At 42.2% G+C, this 14,882-nt stretch overlaps 1 protein-coding gene across 1 annotated transcript in view; it reads right to left on the bottom strand.

The window, feature by feature from the left end:
* Positions 1 to 14,882, bottom strand: part of LOC106561426 (pleckstrin homology domain-containing family G member 7) — a 40,443-nt gene that overhangs the window by 1,226 nt on the left and 24,335 nt on the right. The window contains exons 11-16 of the mRNA XM_014125391.3: positions 12,299 to 12,473; positions 9,706 to 9,821; positions 8,104 to 8,191; positions 7,917 to 7,996; positions 7,685 to 7,838; positions 800 to 897 (exon numbers count right to left, since the gene is read on the bottom strand). Of these exons, the coding sequence (XP_013980866.1) occupies positions 800 to 897; positions 7,685 to 7,838; positions 7,917 to 7,996; positions 8,104 to 8,191; positions 9,706 to 9,821; positions 12,299 to 12,473 (711 nt within the window). The remainder of the gene's footprint in view (positions 1 to 799; positions 898 to 7,684; positions 7,839 to 7,916; positions 7,997 to 8,103; positions 8,192 to 9,705; positions 9,822 to 12,298; positions 12,474 to 14,882) is intronic.

Raw genomic sequence — 14,882 nt, 5'->3', positions numbered from 1 at the left:
TATATTGTTGTTATTGTTCCCCTTTCTCCTCCCACCCTTTCTTTCTACATTTGTTTTGTACTTCTCTTTTAATCATGTAAAGTGTGTTGTGACATTTGTAAAATGCACTTTAACTTAACTTGACACATTCAGGGTACCATGACAATATTCTGCTAACTCATGCCTAGTAATGAAGGAAATTCCACCTAACCTAGACGTATCAGAGAGCAAGGTGACTCCGACAGTATTGGAATAAAGGATCAGGACAGTGGGGGAGAAAAAAAAAAGTTACTTCTCTGCTAGTGTAGTCTAATGATGACCCAACACTAGCTGGAGTGAGTCACTTGATTTCTGGGGGGATAGCAATTAGTATGTTTGTTTATCCTGGACAGAAATGGACTATAAATAGCTGAACAATTAATATCACGAGTGGGAATGGAACATGGTGATGAATGATATAACACAGGAATGTATATGCCAGTTATCAACCACCAACAAATCAAAAAATGTATAAACTTTGACTCTGCTATGAGAATATTGATGGGAGTTTCCTGCTATTGATAGATCCATGCCTTACATAAGATACCACTGTTATGTGGTATATCATGTTATGTAATGCCCTGCGATGTTAGCAGGCTATTGTTATGCCAACGGAATGTTGCCAGTCACCATGGTACAATTATAAGCACCCAGCTACACATGAACAAGAAAATGGTATGCAATCCAATTCTCACTGTAAAAACACTACTGTCCATAGTGTTTTTGTTTGTTCTGCAACACGCAGTGTGTTTAATGTCAAGTCAGACTGCTCTTACTGTACCTTGACGGCCTCGCACGGAGCTTGTAGGATGAAGGCAGCGATACACTGCTGGTAGCGGTTCTGGTGCATGACTATGAAGGATTGGGGTAGGCCTGACGCTGAGAAGAGATGGATGAAACAATCTTTAGTGCACACCGTTGAAAACGTAGCAAAAGAAAATTGTAACAGAAAAGGAAAACAAGCATTTGTTGTTGGACAAGTTCAGTTGGTCCCTTCCTGTTTTGGCCCGTTTGCTTCCGTTTTGTTCATAAACAAGAGAGCTGGTTTGTATTCATTAACAACACAGTAGTACAGAAGAAAGTACTGAACAAACAACTCAGGACTGATACTGTAATCAATTACAGATTACTAATCTGCTGTTTTGATTTGTATTTATTATGGATCCCCATTAGCTGCTGCCTACTTTTCCTGGGGTCCAGCAAAATTAAAGCAGTTATACAATTTTAAAAACATAATACATTCACAGACTTCACAACACACTGTGTGCCCTCAGGCCCCTACTCCACCACTACCACATGTCTACAATACAAAATCCATGTGTATGTGTGTGTAGGGTTGCACATTTGGGGGAATATTCAGAGGTGGAACCTTTCCGTGGGAATATATGGGAATATATGCAAATTAATATTAATACCATTTAAATGTAGATGTTTTTTGAATTGCATATAGTTACCATATCATATGGAGACAGAAACAACATTTTACCCATAAGTAGACATAATTGCAAATTATTAAATCCTTCCAATAGAATTTTTTTTTTACAAATTGAACTTTAATTAAATGAGTTGACTCTTCACATGGGATGATTTCACTGAACATCAAAAGAAATGGAATACTGAATGATCCTCAATGATCCATCGCATCTCCCAAAAACGTTTTCAACATACATCTGTAAAATGATAGTCTGAAAACTAAAGCTTTGGTTGCCTTCCTCTCACGCTTCCATGTCTTCTCCCTGGACCTCCTCAATGTCCACATCTTGAACATCAGACTCTGAGGCCTCATCTTCACTATCACTTTCCAACCTTGTTGAAGATAGCTCATCGTCAGGCTCAAAAAGCCTCAAATTTGCCCGAAGGGACACCAATTTTTCAACCCTTGTATTGGTCAGCCTGTTGCATGCTTTGGGGTGTGTGTTCCTAAACAAGGACCAGTTGTGCTCTGAGGCGGCTGATGTTGGTGGGATTTGGAGGATGCTGGAGGCAACAGGGGAAAGAGCCTCAGCTCCACAAAGTCCCTTCCACCAGGTGGCTGATGAGATATGTTGGCACGACTGCCATATTGCATCTCCATCCTAAAGCCCTTGCTTGGAAGTGTACTTCGCCAGACTGCCAACAACCTTGCCCTCATCCAGGCCAAGGTGGCAAGACACGGTAGTGATGACACCATAGGCCTTGTTGATCTCTGCACCAGACAGGATGCTCTTGCCAGCATACTTGGGGTCCAACATGTCCGCTGCGGTGTGTATGGGCTTCAGGCAAAAGTCTTCACGCTTTTTGATGTATTTCAGAACTGCAGTGTCCTCTGCTTGGAGCAATGGGGACGTGGGCAGGGCAGTACGGATTTCTTCTCTTACATCTGCAAGCAGAGTCTGAACATCAGACAGGAGGGTATTGTCTCCCTCAATCTGTGCAATGGCTACTGCTATAGGTTTCAGGAGTTTCAGGCTGCTTACCACTCTCTCCCCAAATACATCATCCAGGAGGATCCTATTGATGGGTCTGTCCATATCAGCAGACTGTGATATGGCCATTTCTTGGAGCGACTCCTTCCCCTTCAGGAGACTGTCAAACATGATGAGAACACCACCCCAACGAGTGCTGCTGGGCAGCTTCAATGTGGTACTCTTATTCTTCTCACTTTGCTTGGTGAGGTAGATTGCTGCTATCAAATCAAATTTTTTTTTTTTTTTTGCTATAACTTGATGACCTTTCACATACCTAACCATTTCCTTGGCTCTCTTGTAGCGTGTATCCATTGTTTCCAGTGCCATGATGTCCTTGAGGAGCAGATTCAATGCATGAGCTGCACAGCCAATGGGTGTGATGTGAGGGTAGGACTCCTCATAAGACCAAGCAGCCTTCATGTTCGCAGCATTGTCTGTCACCAGTGCAAATATCTTCTGTGGTCCAAGGACATTGATGACTGCCTTCAGCTCATCTGCAATGTAGAGACCGGTGTGTCTGTTGTCCCTTGTGTCTGTGCTCTTGTAGAATACTGGTTGGGGGGTGGAGATGATGTAGTTAATTATTCCTTGCCCACAAACATTCAACCACCCATCAGAGATGATTGCAATACAGTCTGCTTTCTCTATGATTTGCTTGACCTTCACTTGAACTCTGTTGAACTCTGCATCCAGCAAATTAGTAGATAAAGCATGTCTGGTTGGAGGGGTGTATGCTGGGCGAAGAAGATTCAGAAATCTCTTCCAATACACATTGCTGTGATCAATAGAGGTGAACCAGTTGCATACACAGCTCGAGCAAGACATTCATCAGCATTTCTCTGACTACGTTCCTCCATTGAGTCAAAAAAACGAATGGTTCCAGGAGGACCATGAGCTGTTGCTATCGATAAGGTGTCTGATTAATCCTTTTCACCTCAAATACAAGATTGCTTGTTGTGAGTGCTGAGGGAACTTTATGCACTTGGCCAGATGATTCCGCATCTTTGTTGCATTCTTCACATATGATTTGGCACAGTATTTGCAAATGTACACAGCTTTTCCTTCTACATTAGCTGCAGCGAAATGTCTCCACACATCTGATAGTAATCATGACATTTTCCTGTCAAGATTAGAAAACAAATGTGTAAAAAAAAACATACAATTCCATGTACAGATAAATAGTTAAGCAGTTAGATTAAACAACTCCTTTGTAAGATACATGTTTTAAAATGAAACATGTATGGAAACAGGTGAATTAACACTCCTCAGTTAGCAGGCTCAAGCAAGCTAAAACCAACATGGTAGCAAAAACTAACTAGCAGAAATTGTTAACAAGTTAGAAATGATTTAAACACTCTGCTGTAGGCTACTATTTACTAGTTAACAAAAAATCATGTATGTCATATAAAATATATTCACCCCACCAGTATTGTAATCAAAACTTACCAGAAAGCATGTAGTCCTTGGCTCAGACAGTGTCGTCGTGTGCCTTATGTGTATCCCACAAAAAAGGTTCAGTGTTTTAAGATAACTTTTTGATGAATTTAAGTAAAATTCCCCAAATTCCAGGGCTTAACTTCCCATGGAAAAATTCTGGAAATTTACCGGAAAGTTTCCGACCCTTTGCAACCCTACGTGTGTGCATAGTGCATATGTTATCGTGTGTGTATGCATGTGTCTATGCCTATGTTTGTGTTCCTTCACAGTCCATGCTGTTCCATAAGGTGTATTTTTATCTGTTACTTAGATCACATTTTACTGCTTGCATCAGTTACTTGATGTGGAATAGAGTTCCATGTAGTACTGTGCGCCTCCCATAGTCTGTTCTGGACCTGGAAACTGAAGAGACCTCTTGTGGCATGTCTTGTGGGGTATGCATGGGTATCCAAGCTGTGCACCGTAGTTCAAACCAACAGCTCGGTGCATTCAACATGTCAATACCTCTCATAAGTAGTGATGAAGTCAATCTCTCCTCCACTTTGAGCCAGGAGAGATTGACGTGCATATTATTGATGTTAGTTATCTGTGTACATCCAAGGGCCAGCTGTGCTGCCCTGTTCTGAGCCAATTGCAATTTTCCTAAGTCACTTTTTGTGGCACCTGACCACACAACTAAACAGTAGTCCAGGCGCGACAAACCTGGTGCCTGTAGGACCTGCCTTGTTGATAGTGTTGTTAAGAAGGTAGAGCACCGCTTTATTATAGACAGACTTCTCCCCATCGTAGATACTGTTCTATCAATGTTTTGACCATGACAGTTTACAATCCAGGGTTACTCCAAGCAGTTTAGTCACCTCAACTTGCTCAATTTCCACATTATTTATTATATATATTTAGTTGAGGTTTAGGGTTTACTGAATGATTTGTCCCAAATACAATGCTTTCAGCTTTAGAAAACGTATTCCTTGCCACCCACTCTGAAACAAACTTCAGATGTTTGTTAAGTGTTGTAATCATTTCAGTCGCTTTAGTAGCTGACGTGTATAGTGTTGAGTCATCTGCATACATAGACACACTGGCTTTACTCAAGGTCAGTGGCATGTTGTTACTAAAGATTTAAATAAATAGGGGGCCTAGACAGCTGCCCTGGGGAATTCCTGATTCTACTTGGATTATGTTGGAGAGGTTTCCATTAAAGAACAGCCTCTGTGTTCTGTTATGCATGTAACTCTTTATCCACAATATAACCCGTGTGGCTCAGTTGGTAGAGCATGGTGTTTGCAACGCCAGGGTTGTGGGTTCGATTCCCACGGGGGGCCAGTACGGGGGGAAAAAAATGTATGAAATGTATGCATTCACTACTGTAAGTCGCTCTGGATAAGAGCGTCTGCTAAATGACTAAAATATAAATGTAAAATGCAATAGCAAGGGGTGTAAAGCCGTACCAAATCCGTTTTTCCAGCAGCAGACTATGATCGTTGAGTGCACAATATATTTTTATCATAGGTTTGATTATTGATATCGAATCAGTATTTTATCAGTTAGTAATGCAAGAGGTGTGAAACAAGTGACAAGGGCTGTGGGAATCCCTAGCCTAAATGTAATGGATTAGTAGATGTTTAATATGCCTGTTGAAAATCAATGTTTTAATCGGTGATGAGACGCTGGTAAAAATGAGATCCTGTTATAAGGTTGTTGATTATTTTGTACACACACACAGTTGAGAGGAGATTAAGCATTACATTTTACTGTTTTCACCCCGCTGTATCCTGTGAATATGACCAATAAAGTTTGATTTGACACACACACTAAGGTAGACAAAAGCTGAGATGTTTGTGTGTGCTACTAGGACAGGTTGCCTTAAAAAAAACTGTAGTAGCTATATAAGTGACTGCTGGCCTTTTTTAACTCCTATACAGTGCTTTCGGAAAGTATTCAGACCCCTTGACTTTTTCCGCATTTTGTTACGTTACAGTTTTATTAAAAAATTGATTAAATAATCTCAGCAGTCTACACACAATACCCCATAATGACATTGTGAAAATAGGTTTTTAGAATGTTAGCAAATCTATTACAAATTAAAAACAGAAATACCTTATTTACGTAAGTATTAAGATCCTTTGCTATGAGAATCAAAATTGAGCTCAGGTGCATCCTGTTTCCATAGATCATCTTTGAGATGTTTCTACAACTTTATTGGAGTCCAACTGTGGTAAATTCAATTGATTCAACATAATTTGGAAAGGCACACACCTGTCTATATAAGGTCCCACAGTTGACAGTGCATGTCAGAGCAAAAACCAAGCCATGAGGTCAAAGGAATTGTCCGTAGAGCTCAGAGACAGGATTGTGTCGAGGCATAGATCTGGGGAAGGGTACCAAAACATTTCTGCAGCATTGAAGGCCCCCAAGAACACAGTGGCCTCCATCATTCTTAAATGGAAGAAGTTTGGAACCACCAAGGCTCTTCCTAGAGCTAGCCGCCCAGCCAAACTGAGCAATCGGGGAAGAAGGGCCTTGGTCAGGAAGGTGACCAAGAACCCGATGGTCACTGACAGAGCTCTAGAGTTCCTCTGTGGAGATGGGAGAACCTTCCAGAAGGACAACCTTCTCTGCAGCACTCCATGAATCAGGTCTCCCAAGTGGCGCAGCTTTCTGCGCCACTGCTTCTCAGTGCTAGATGCATCACTACAGACCCTGGTTCGATTCCAGGCTGTATCAAAACCGGCCGTGATTAGGAGTCCCATAGGGCGGCGCACAATTGGCCCAGCATCGTCCGGGTTAGGGTTTGGCCGTGGTAGGCCAACATTGTAAATAAGAATTTGTTAACTGACTTGCCTAGTTAAATAAAGGTTAAATAAAAAAATGTAAACATTGTGGCCAGACAGAAGCCACTCCTCAGTAAAAGGCACCTAAAGACTCTCACCCCATGAGAAAAAGATTATCTTGTCTGATGAAACCAAGATTGAACTCTTTGGCCTAAATGCCAAGCGTCACGTCTGGAGGAAACCTGGTACCATCCCTACGGTAAAGCACGGTAGTGGCAGCATCATGCTGTGGGGATGTTTTTCAGCGGCAGGGACTGGGAAACTAGTCGGCATCGAGGCAAAGATGAATGGAGCAAAGAGTCTTGTCCCACCGCTGCAACTCCCGTACGGACTCGGGAGAGGCGAAGGAAGAGAGCCGTGCGTCCTCGAAACACAACCCAGCTGAGCCGCACTGCTTCTTGACACAATGCCCGCTTAACCCAGAAGCCAGCCGTACCAATGTGTTGGATGGAAACACCGTACACCTGGCGACCGTGTCAGCATGCACTGCGCCCGTCCTGCCACAGGAGTCACTAAAGTGCGATGGTACAAGAAAATCCCTGCTGGCCAAACCCTCCCCTAACTCAGACGATGCTGGGCCAATTGTGCGCCGCCCCATGGGTCTCCCGGTCGCAGCCGGCTGCAACAGAGCCTGGACTCGAACCAGGATCTCTATTGGCACAGCTAGGCACTGTCGTCTGTGCCTTAGACCACTGCGCCAGTCGGGAGGCCCATTTAATTTTTTCATTTTATTTATTTATTTATATATATTTTTTGGTTAAATTAGCAAACATTTCTAAAAACCTGTTTTTGCTTTGTCATTATGGGGTATTTTGTGTAGATTGATGAGGGGATAAAAACTATTTAATCAATTTTAGAATAAGGCTGTAACCTGACAAAATGTAGAAAAAGTCAAGGGGTCTGAATACTTTCCGAAGACACTGTATCATTGAGGTGTTGATCCTTCCCCACCTGCTGCGTTGAGTTGGTCTATGTTCTTGAGCTGGAGGCGGTCCAGCGAGACGGGCTGATCCAGGACGGTGAAGGTACAGCCCTCCTTCAGCAACTGGTCCAACTCCTGGTTCTGAGGTGGACGGTGGGGACTCTGTTCAGGACCTGTGGACTTCTGGAGGGGGAGAAAGAGAGAATGAAGTAAGGAAATAAGGAGTATAAGTATATGCAACAAATCAGATATTGGTAGCACCTTTTTGTTCCTCTTGATCTTGGTGATGAGGAGGAACTCGTCAAACAGAAACAGGTACACATTCTGCAGCTTGCCGTTCTCTAGAATCACATATAGAGATGACATGGCTAAAATATGCAAAAACATGAACTACAGTACTTCAAACTATTTTAATTAGTCTTGTCTAATTACTCTGTATGTCACTGACCTGTAAGCACTAGTTTTCCCTTGTGCAGCAGGCTCCGATGAGAGATGAGGTTTTCAAGGGTGACAGACTTTAGGAGATGCTTCAGATTCTGTTTGTAGCCAAATGAAGGGCTGAGGTTATGTTGTGGGAAATTTGTTTGAGTTCATACTGTATGTGGTGTCAGTGTATACAACGGTGGGTCTAATCCTTGGTTAAAAGCGCATTCCAGCCTGTATCTATTCCACAAGTTACCACCGGCTAAATCTATGACTTTGAAATGCCTATTTACTCTGTTCCATCTGAATGCGCAATCCACTGTCTCATCAGCCCAGCAATTTATATACTTGATCTCCACTATAAAAAAGCATCAAGACATTATCTCACATTTCTTTTAGACTAACATTTAGTTTTCAACAGCGGAGATTTGTATAAACCTTGCCGTCTGTCTCTCCGACATTTGCAACATTGTTTCAAGATTCAAATTTGATCTCCAGCTGTCCAATAGTAATGAACGTGTTGGGAGTTGGGATGAGACAGTTTGCAGTTTTTACAGCTTCAGTTTGAAGTGATTGTGTTAGCTATGTTGTTGGCTAGCTCCTCTGAACAAGTGTCTTGACGAGAGAGCACATGCCAGGCAAAATTGCGCCTCATTAGCTTGTTGTTATGGATGTATCCAAATAAATCTCACTAGAAAACAGCTTAAACAAATGCAAATGCACCTACTTTGCTGTTGTTCTGGCTTTTTGACATGACTGTAAGTTAGCCGTAGTTGGCCAGCTAGAAAGCAAGGGATAAGAACGTTGCCAGCCAGTATGACAATGGAACATTTAGAACAAACGACGTCCATAGATTCAGAACAAAAAGACTGAACGACTGGGTCGCGTCTCTGGCAACCGAACCAACAGAACGAACGAGCAGATGGCTTGGGTAGCAACCCTAGATTTGTTTTGGGACTATATCTTGTGGAAGGATGAAATAGTATGAAGAAATTCATCACAATAATGTTTTTAATGAAAATATTTCAATCATTATTTGAATATGTTGGTAACCCGTTGTATAAAAGTTATAATGCCCGAGATGCCAGTGTTTGGAGGATATATTGGTACGATTTACCGGCCCTTGACTTGGTCTTGGGCCTAACAACACCCGTTTCAATACATCCTCCAAACACCGGCTTCTCAGGCATTTTCACTTAAATATCACACTCTAATATCTTATCTGTGTGTCGGTCTAGCTTTGCGGATCCTGATGTTAGGTATCACTTGATCTTTGTCTGAAAAAACCCCACTAAGAATCTTTAGACAGCTTTCTCTTTCCTTTACATCAGTGCTATGATCTCAGATGTAAGATACAGCTAAGTTATTGTAGTATCTGCCTTGTGTAAGAAACGTTAACCATATGGTCTATTCTATTCAGAACTCAAGAAGATCCACTTGTCATGGCAAGAGGCAAACAAAGCAGCCTAAGACTGACAATAGTGGAAATCTTTAGAACAGGCCCTATGTTCCTCCAGGAACCAAGATGATTAAGTAAATTGAGTAAGTTCTATTCTATTCTGTATTTGTGCAAACCAAGTTTGGTATTCAAAGCTCAACTCTCCCAGTATAGTGAAAGCAGCCTTACCTCAGGGACGAAGGCCCGCTTGTCTCTCTCCCACACTGGCAGCCACACCAAGGAATCTCTTAGCTGTTTCACCTTCTGGTAGTTGTCCAGCCATTTCACCTTCCCCTCCAGATCACCTGCGCACACACACACAGAGGGGGAGGAGTGTGTGTGAATGACAAGGTCATCACCCTGGTCAAAAAGCATAGGAGATGTTTTGGCGGTGTTGGAGTGGTATGAACTGACATATTGGTATGTGGCTGCTCTTGTGTTATTATCCCTACTGCGTATGAAATTCAAAATAGAGGTAGAAAGTGTAGGCTCTATCGATCATAGGAATAATGACTCTCAAATGTTAATTTGGATGGGGGATTTATAGCCTATCAATCTAATTCAAGTTTTTGAACTTTTAATGCGGCTGCATAGGATTGGTCGGATTTTTGTCAGGTGTGGTTTTGTTGCATCCAATGGCAGTGTCTGTGATAAGGTAACACAAAGAGACCTTAGTGGATTTTACGGCTCTGCTGCCGCGTGCACACAGGCTGCATCATTACGTTGAAGTACGGTACATTTTACGTAATCATCGCAATCCATGCATCCCGTCACAACAAAAAGAATCACGCACCTTCGGTGTCTTATCTACTTTTCTGATAATGCATGGCAAAGCAATGTACAAGTTGGAAAAATCCAGCCTAGCCCGGCAGATGAGTCACAGCGATGCAGATTGCCTCCCATTGAAAATAATGGACTTCCACCGGAATGCATACAGTTTACCTCAGTTGGTGTGCACGAAGCCTAAAGCAGATCCACCTCCGACACCGCCAAAACAAAACTATGCGGATGTCAATCTGATTGAATCTAGCCCTCAAATGTTTGGTTGTGAGCAGTGCACAAACTAGTTAGGAACATCAGTTCTGGCTGGCTTATCCCTGGCTTTAGAACACACAGAAACCTCAACAAGGATGTCACGTCGTTGTCATCAGGTTCAATTAATATTATTTTTGTAACTTCGTATTAGTTTAATAAATGAGTTATACTTTAACATTTTTAGCTGCATTTTTAATTGAACTATCAATTTCTCTGGTATTGGCAATGAAACAAATCAATTTGAAATAGTATTTCTGATATTGCATCTCAAAGTTCTTGATACAGATATCATTAAACGATGACAACAGTGTGTCGCAACATGGGTGTGATCTCTAATGCTCCATTGTTGTGCACACCCTTTCCTCTAAACACCGCCCACACCCTTAGAACCAACTTCTCTGGTTTTAAACAGTCTGTGTAGCATTGATATGAGTCAGAAACATTAATTATAGTGTCAAAATTGGCTACAAAGTGTAAATAGGATAATTGGTAATGAAGTCAGTCTCGTCCAAAACTGAGTTTTGTGAATTCGTCACGACTTACTGGACAGTTGTCTATGGATACACAGTGCCCACTAACATGGGAGAATCAGCTGTACTGATTGTGCTCTATCAGCTGTGCTGATTGTGCTCTATCAAATCATAGCAGCCAGAACCTCCAGACAGTGAGACAGATCTGCCCATTACTCAGCGCCTCAGACTTGTTTACATAAGATAACATGTCGCCAATTTTATGTTGAAATAACCCTTGGACCTAAGCCCTTAATGGAGTGGCCACACGCTGATGTGTTTGATAGTGTCAACCACGCGTCTGCCACTTTTCTGGGCAAAATGAGAATTGAGACAATCAGAGTGCACTGGTATCCCAACTGCAACTTGTCAATATTCCAAAACCCATTTGCGAGCATCTTGTGTTCCCCCGCAACCTGTTTTGTAACATGATTCCCTATAAAACACTGCTAGAAAGGTGCACACTCTGGTAATAAATAGTGAGAACGTTTTTAGTTTTTTTTTGGCACAGAAGCACACACGTTGTCACTCGCCAGTGACTTGATAAGCTAATTGTGTCCTGGCTGCTCAATGTGCCTGCAAGCTACTACTTGCTAGCTTTATTGACAAACACAGAGTTGGAACCTACCTAGCTAGCTAGTGATTTTGGCCACTGGTAAACAGCGTGTAGCTTGTGCTTTATTTACGATAGTTTGACAGCTTGGAAGAGCTATGGGACTACGTTGTTGCTGCGGTGACTCAGGAGAGACAAACAACAGTACCTGCCAGGGCACGATATGCAAAAATAACGCCCACATCAAACCACACCCCCAAGACAACTCTCATTTGGCTTCAGTAATGGAGGCTTGCATTTCTTAATGAGCAATCTTCAAAACGAGTCCAAATCAGGAAGTGCAGTCGCACTTTAAGCCAGAAGATATGCGTAAGTGACTGTCAAAAGCACAGCACTGTCAGGAAAACACCAAGAGTCCCGATGACCTGATAACCTGAATGGCAGGTATGCTGTTTCCTACATAGAAAAATAGAACTCTTTGAGAGACGCAGAGGAGACCCAACCAGTATAAAAGCACAGCCCCCTACATTATCGAGGCATGGTGTTGATAACATCAAAGAGCCTTGCTAGATGCATCTGTTCAAGGCCAGGCAAATAGGAGATAGGATACAGCAGCCTGTGAAGTGATATGCGGTTCTACAATACAGTGTTCCAGTGAAGTGGGTGAAGGAAGGGGGATGCTCACATATGGAGGTGTCCACCTGCTCCACCACACTCTGCAGGGCGCTCTCCTCCTCCTCCGTCCGGCACCTTTTCCCAATGTTCTTCAGCAGCAGGGGGTAGCGGGTCAGACGCTGCAACGGCGCCACCAACAGGTCACGCAATTGCAGCCTCCGGCACTCCTGGTTCCTCTCACACCACTAGAGGAGAGAAAGAGAGAGAGAGAGCATGAAAGAGTGATTGAGAGAGCGATAAACCACCTCCAATCTTTTTGGCCCTATAACAAAGAACAAACAGCAAAAACATATACATGATGAAATAAAAATCTTATAATCAACTATTAAAGACTACAAACCCTTCAACCCAAAAAGGCCTGTGGTGTTGATGGTATCCTAAATGAAATGATAAAATATACAGACCAGAAATTCCAATTGGCTATACTTAAACTCTTTAACATCATCCTTGACTCTGGCATCTTCCACAATATTTGGAACCAAGGACTGATCACCCCAATCCACAAAAGTGGAGACAAATTTGACTCCAATAACTACCATGGGATATGCATCAACAGCAACCATGGGAAAATTCTCTGCTTTATCGTTAACAGCAGACTCGTACATTTCCTCAGTGAAAACAATGTACTGAGCAAATGTCAAATTGGCTTTTTACCAAATTACCGTACGACAGACCACGTATTCACCCTGCACACCCTAAATGACAAACTAACAAACCAAAAGAAAGGCAAAGTCTTCTCATACTTTGACGATTTCAAAAATGCTTTTGACTCAATTTGGCATGAGGGTCTGCTATAAAAAATGTATGGAAAGTAGTGTTGAGGGGAAAACATATGGCATTATAAAATCCATGTACACAAACAAGTGTGTGGTTAAAATTGGCAAAAAAAAATAAAACATTTATTTCCACAGGGCCATGGGGTGAGACAGGGATGCAGCTTAAGCCCCACACTCTTCAACCTATATATGAATGAATTGGTGAGGGCCCTAGAACAGTCTGCAGCAGCTGGCCTCAGCCTACTAGATTCTGAAGTCAAATTTCTACTGTTTGCTGATGATCTGGTGCTTTTGTCCCTAACCAAGGAGGGCCTACAGTAGCACCTAGAACTTCTTCACATATTCTGTCAGACCTGGGCCCAGACAGTAAATCTCAGTAAGTCCAAAAGACAGTAAATCTCAGTAAGTCCTGGTGCCAGGACCACAAATTCAAATTCCATCTAGACACCGTTACCCTAGAGCAGTGTTTCCCAAACTCGGTCATTGGGACCCCAAGAATTGCACATTAATTTTTTTGCCCTAACACTACACAGTTGACTCAAATGATCAAAGCTTGAATATTAATTGATTATTTGAATCAGCTGTGTAGTGCTAGGGCAAAAACCAAGACGTGCACCCCTTGGGGTCCCGAGGACCAAGTTTGGGAAACCCTGCCCTAGAGCACACAAAAAACTATACATACCTCGGCCTAAATATCAGCGCTAAAGGTAACTTCCACAAAGCTGTGAACGATCTGAGAGACAAGGGAAGAAGGGCCTTCTATGCCATCAAAAGGAACATAAAATTTGACATACCAATTAGGATCTGGCTAAAAAATACTTGAATCAGTTATAGCACCCATTGCCCTTCATGGTTGTAAGGGAAATGTATGTAAGGTCTGGGGTCCACTCACCAACCAAGAATGAACAAAAATTGGACAAACACGGCCTAATTCTGCAGAGCAGAATTAGGCCGATACCCATTAATGATCAAAATCCAGAAAAAATACATTAAATTCTACAAACACCCTAAAGGAAGCGATTCCCAAATCTTCGATAACAAAGCCATCACCTACAGAGAAATTAACCTGGAGAGAGCCCCCTAAGCAAGCTGGTTCTGGGGCTCTGTTCACAAACAGAGCCCCAGGACAGGAACACAATTAGACCCAACCAAATCATGAAAAAACTAAAAGATAATTACTTGACACATTGTAAAGAATTTACAAAAAAACTGAGCAAACTAGAATGCTATTTGGCCCTAAACAGAGAGTACACAGCGGCAGAAAACCTGACCACTGTGACTGACCCAAACTTAAGGAAAGCTTTGACTATGTACAGACTCAGTGAGCACAGCCTTGCTATTGAGAAAAGCCGCCGTATGCAGACCTGGCTCTCAAGAGAAGACAGGCAATGTGCACACTGCCCACAAAATGAGTTGGAAACTGATCTGCACTTCCTAACCTCCTGCCAAATGTATGACCATATTAGAGACACATATTTCCCTCAGATTACACAGACTCACAAAGAATTTGAAAACAAATCAAACTTTGATACACTCCCATATCTATTGGGTGAAATACCAGTGTGCAATCACAGCAGCAAGATCTGTTGCAACAAGAAAAGGGCAACCAGTGAAGAGCAAACACGAACGTAAATACAACCCATATTTATGTTTATTTATTTTCCCTTTTGTACTTTAACTATTTGCACATCGTTACAACACTGTATATAGACATAATATGACATTTGAAATGTCTTTATTGTTTTGGAATAGTGTAATGTTTACTGTTCAGAGAGAGTACTGTACTGTAAGTAGGTAGATAAGTGTGTGTGACAATCT

This window comes from Salmo salar, chromosome 10 (assembly GCF_965601325.2).
Source record: "Salmo salar chromosome 10, fSalSal1, whole genome shotgun sequence".
NCBI classification, from domain to species: Eukaryota; Metazoa; Chordata; class Actinopteri; order Salmoniformes; family Salmonidae; genus Salmo; species Salmo salar.
Note: the sequence above shows the minus strand (reverse complement) of the source record. Positions and strands in the feature narration are given on the sequence as shown.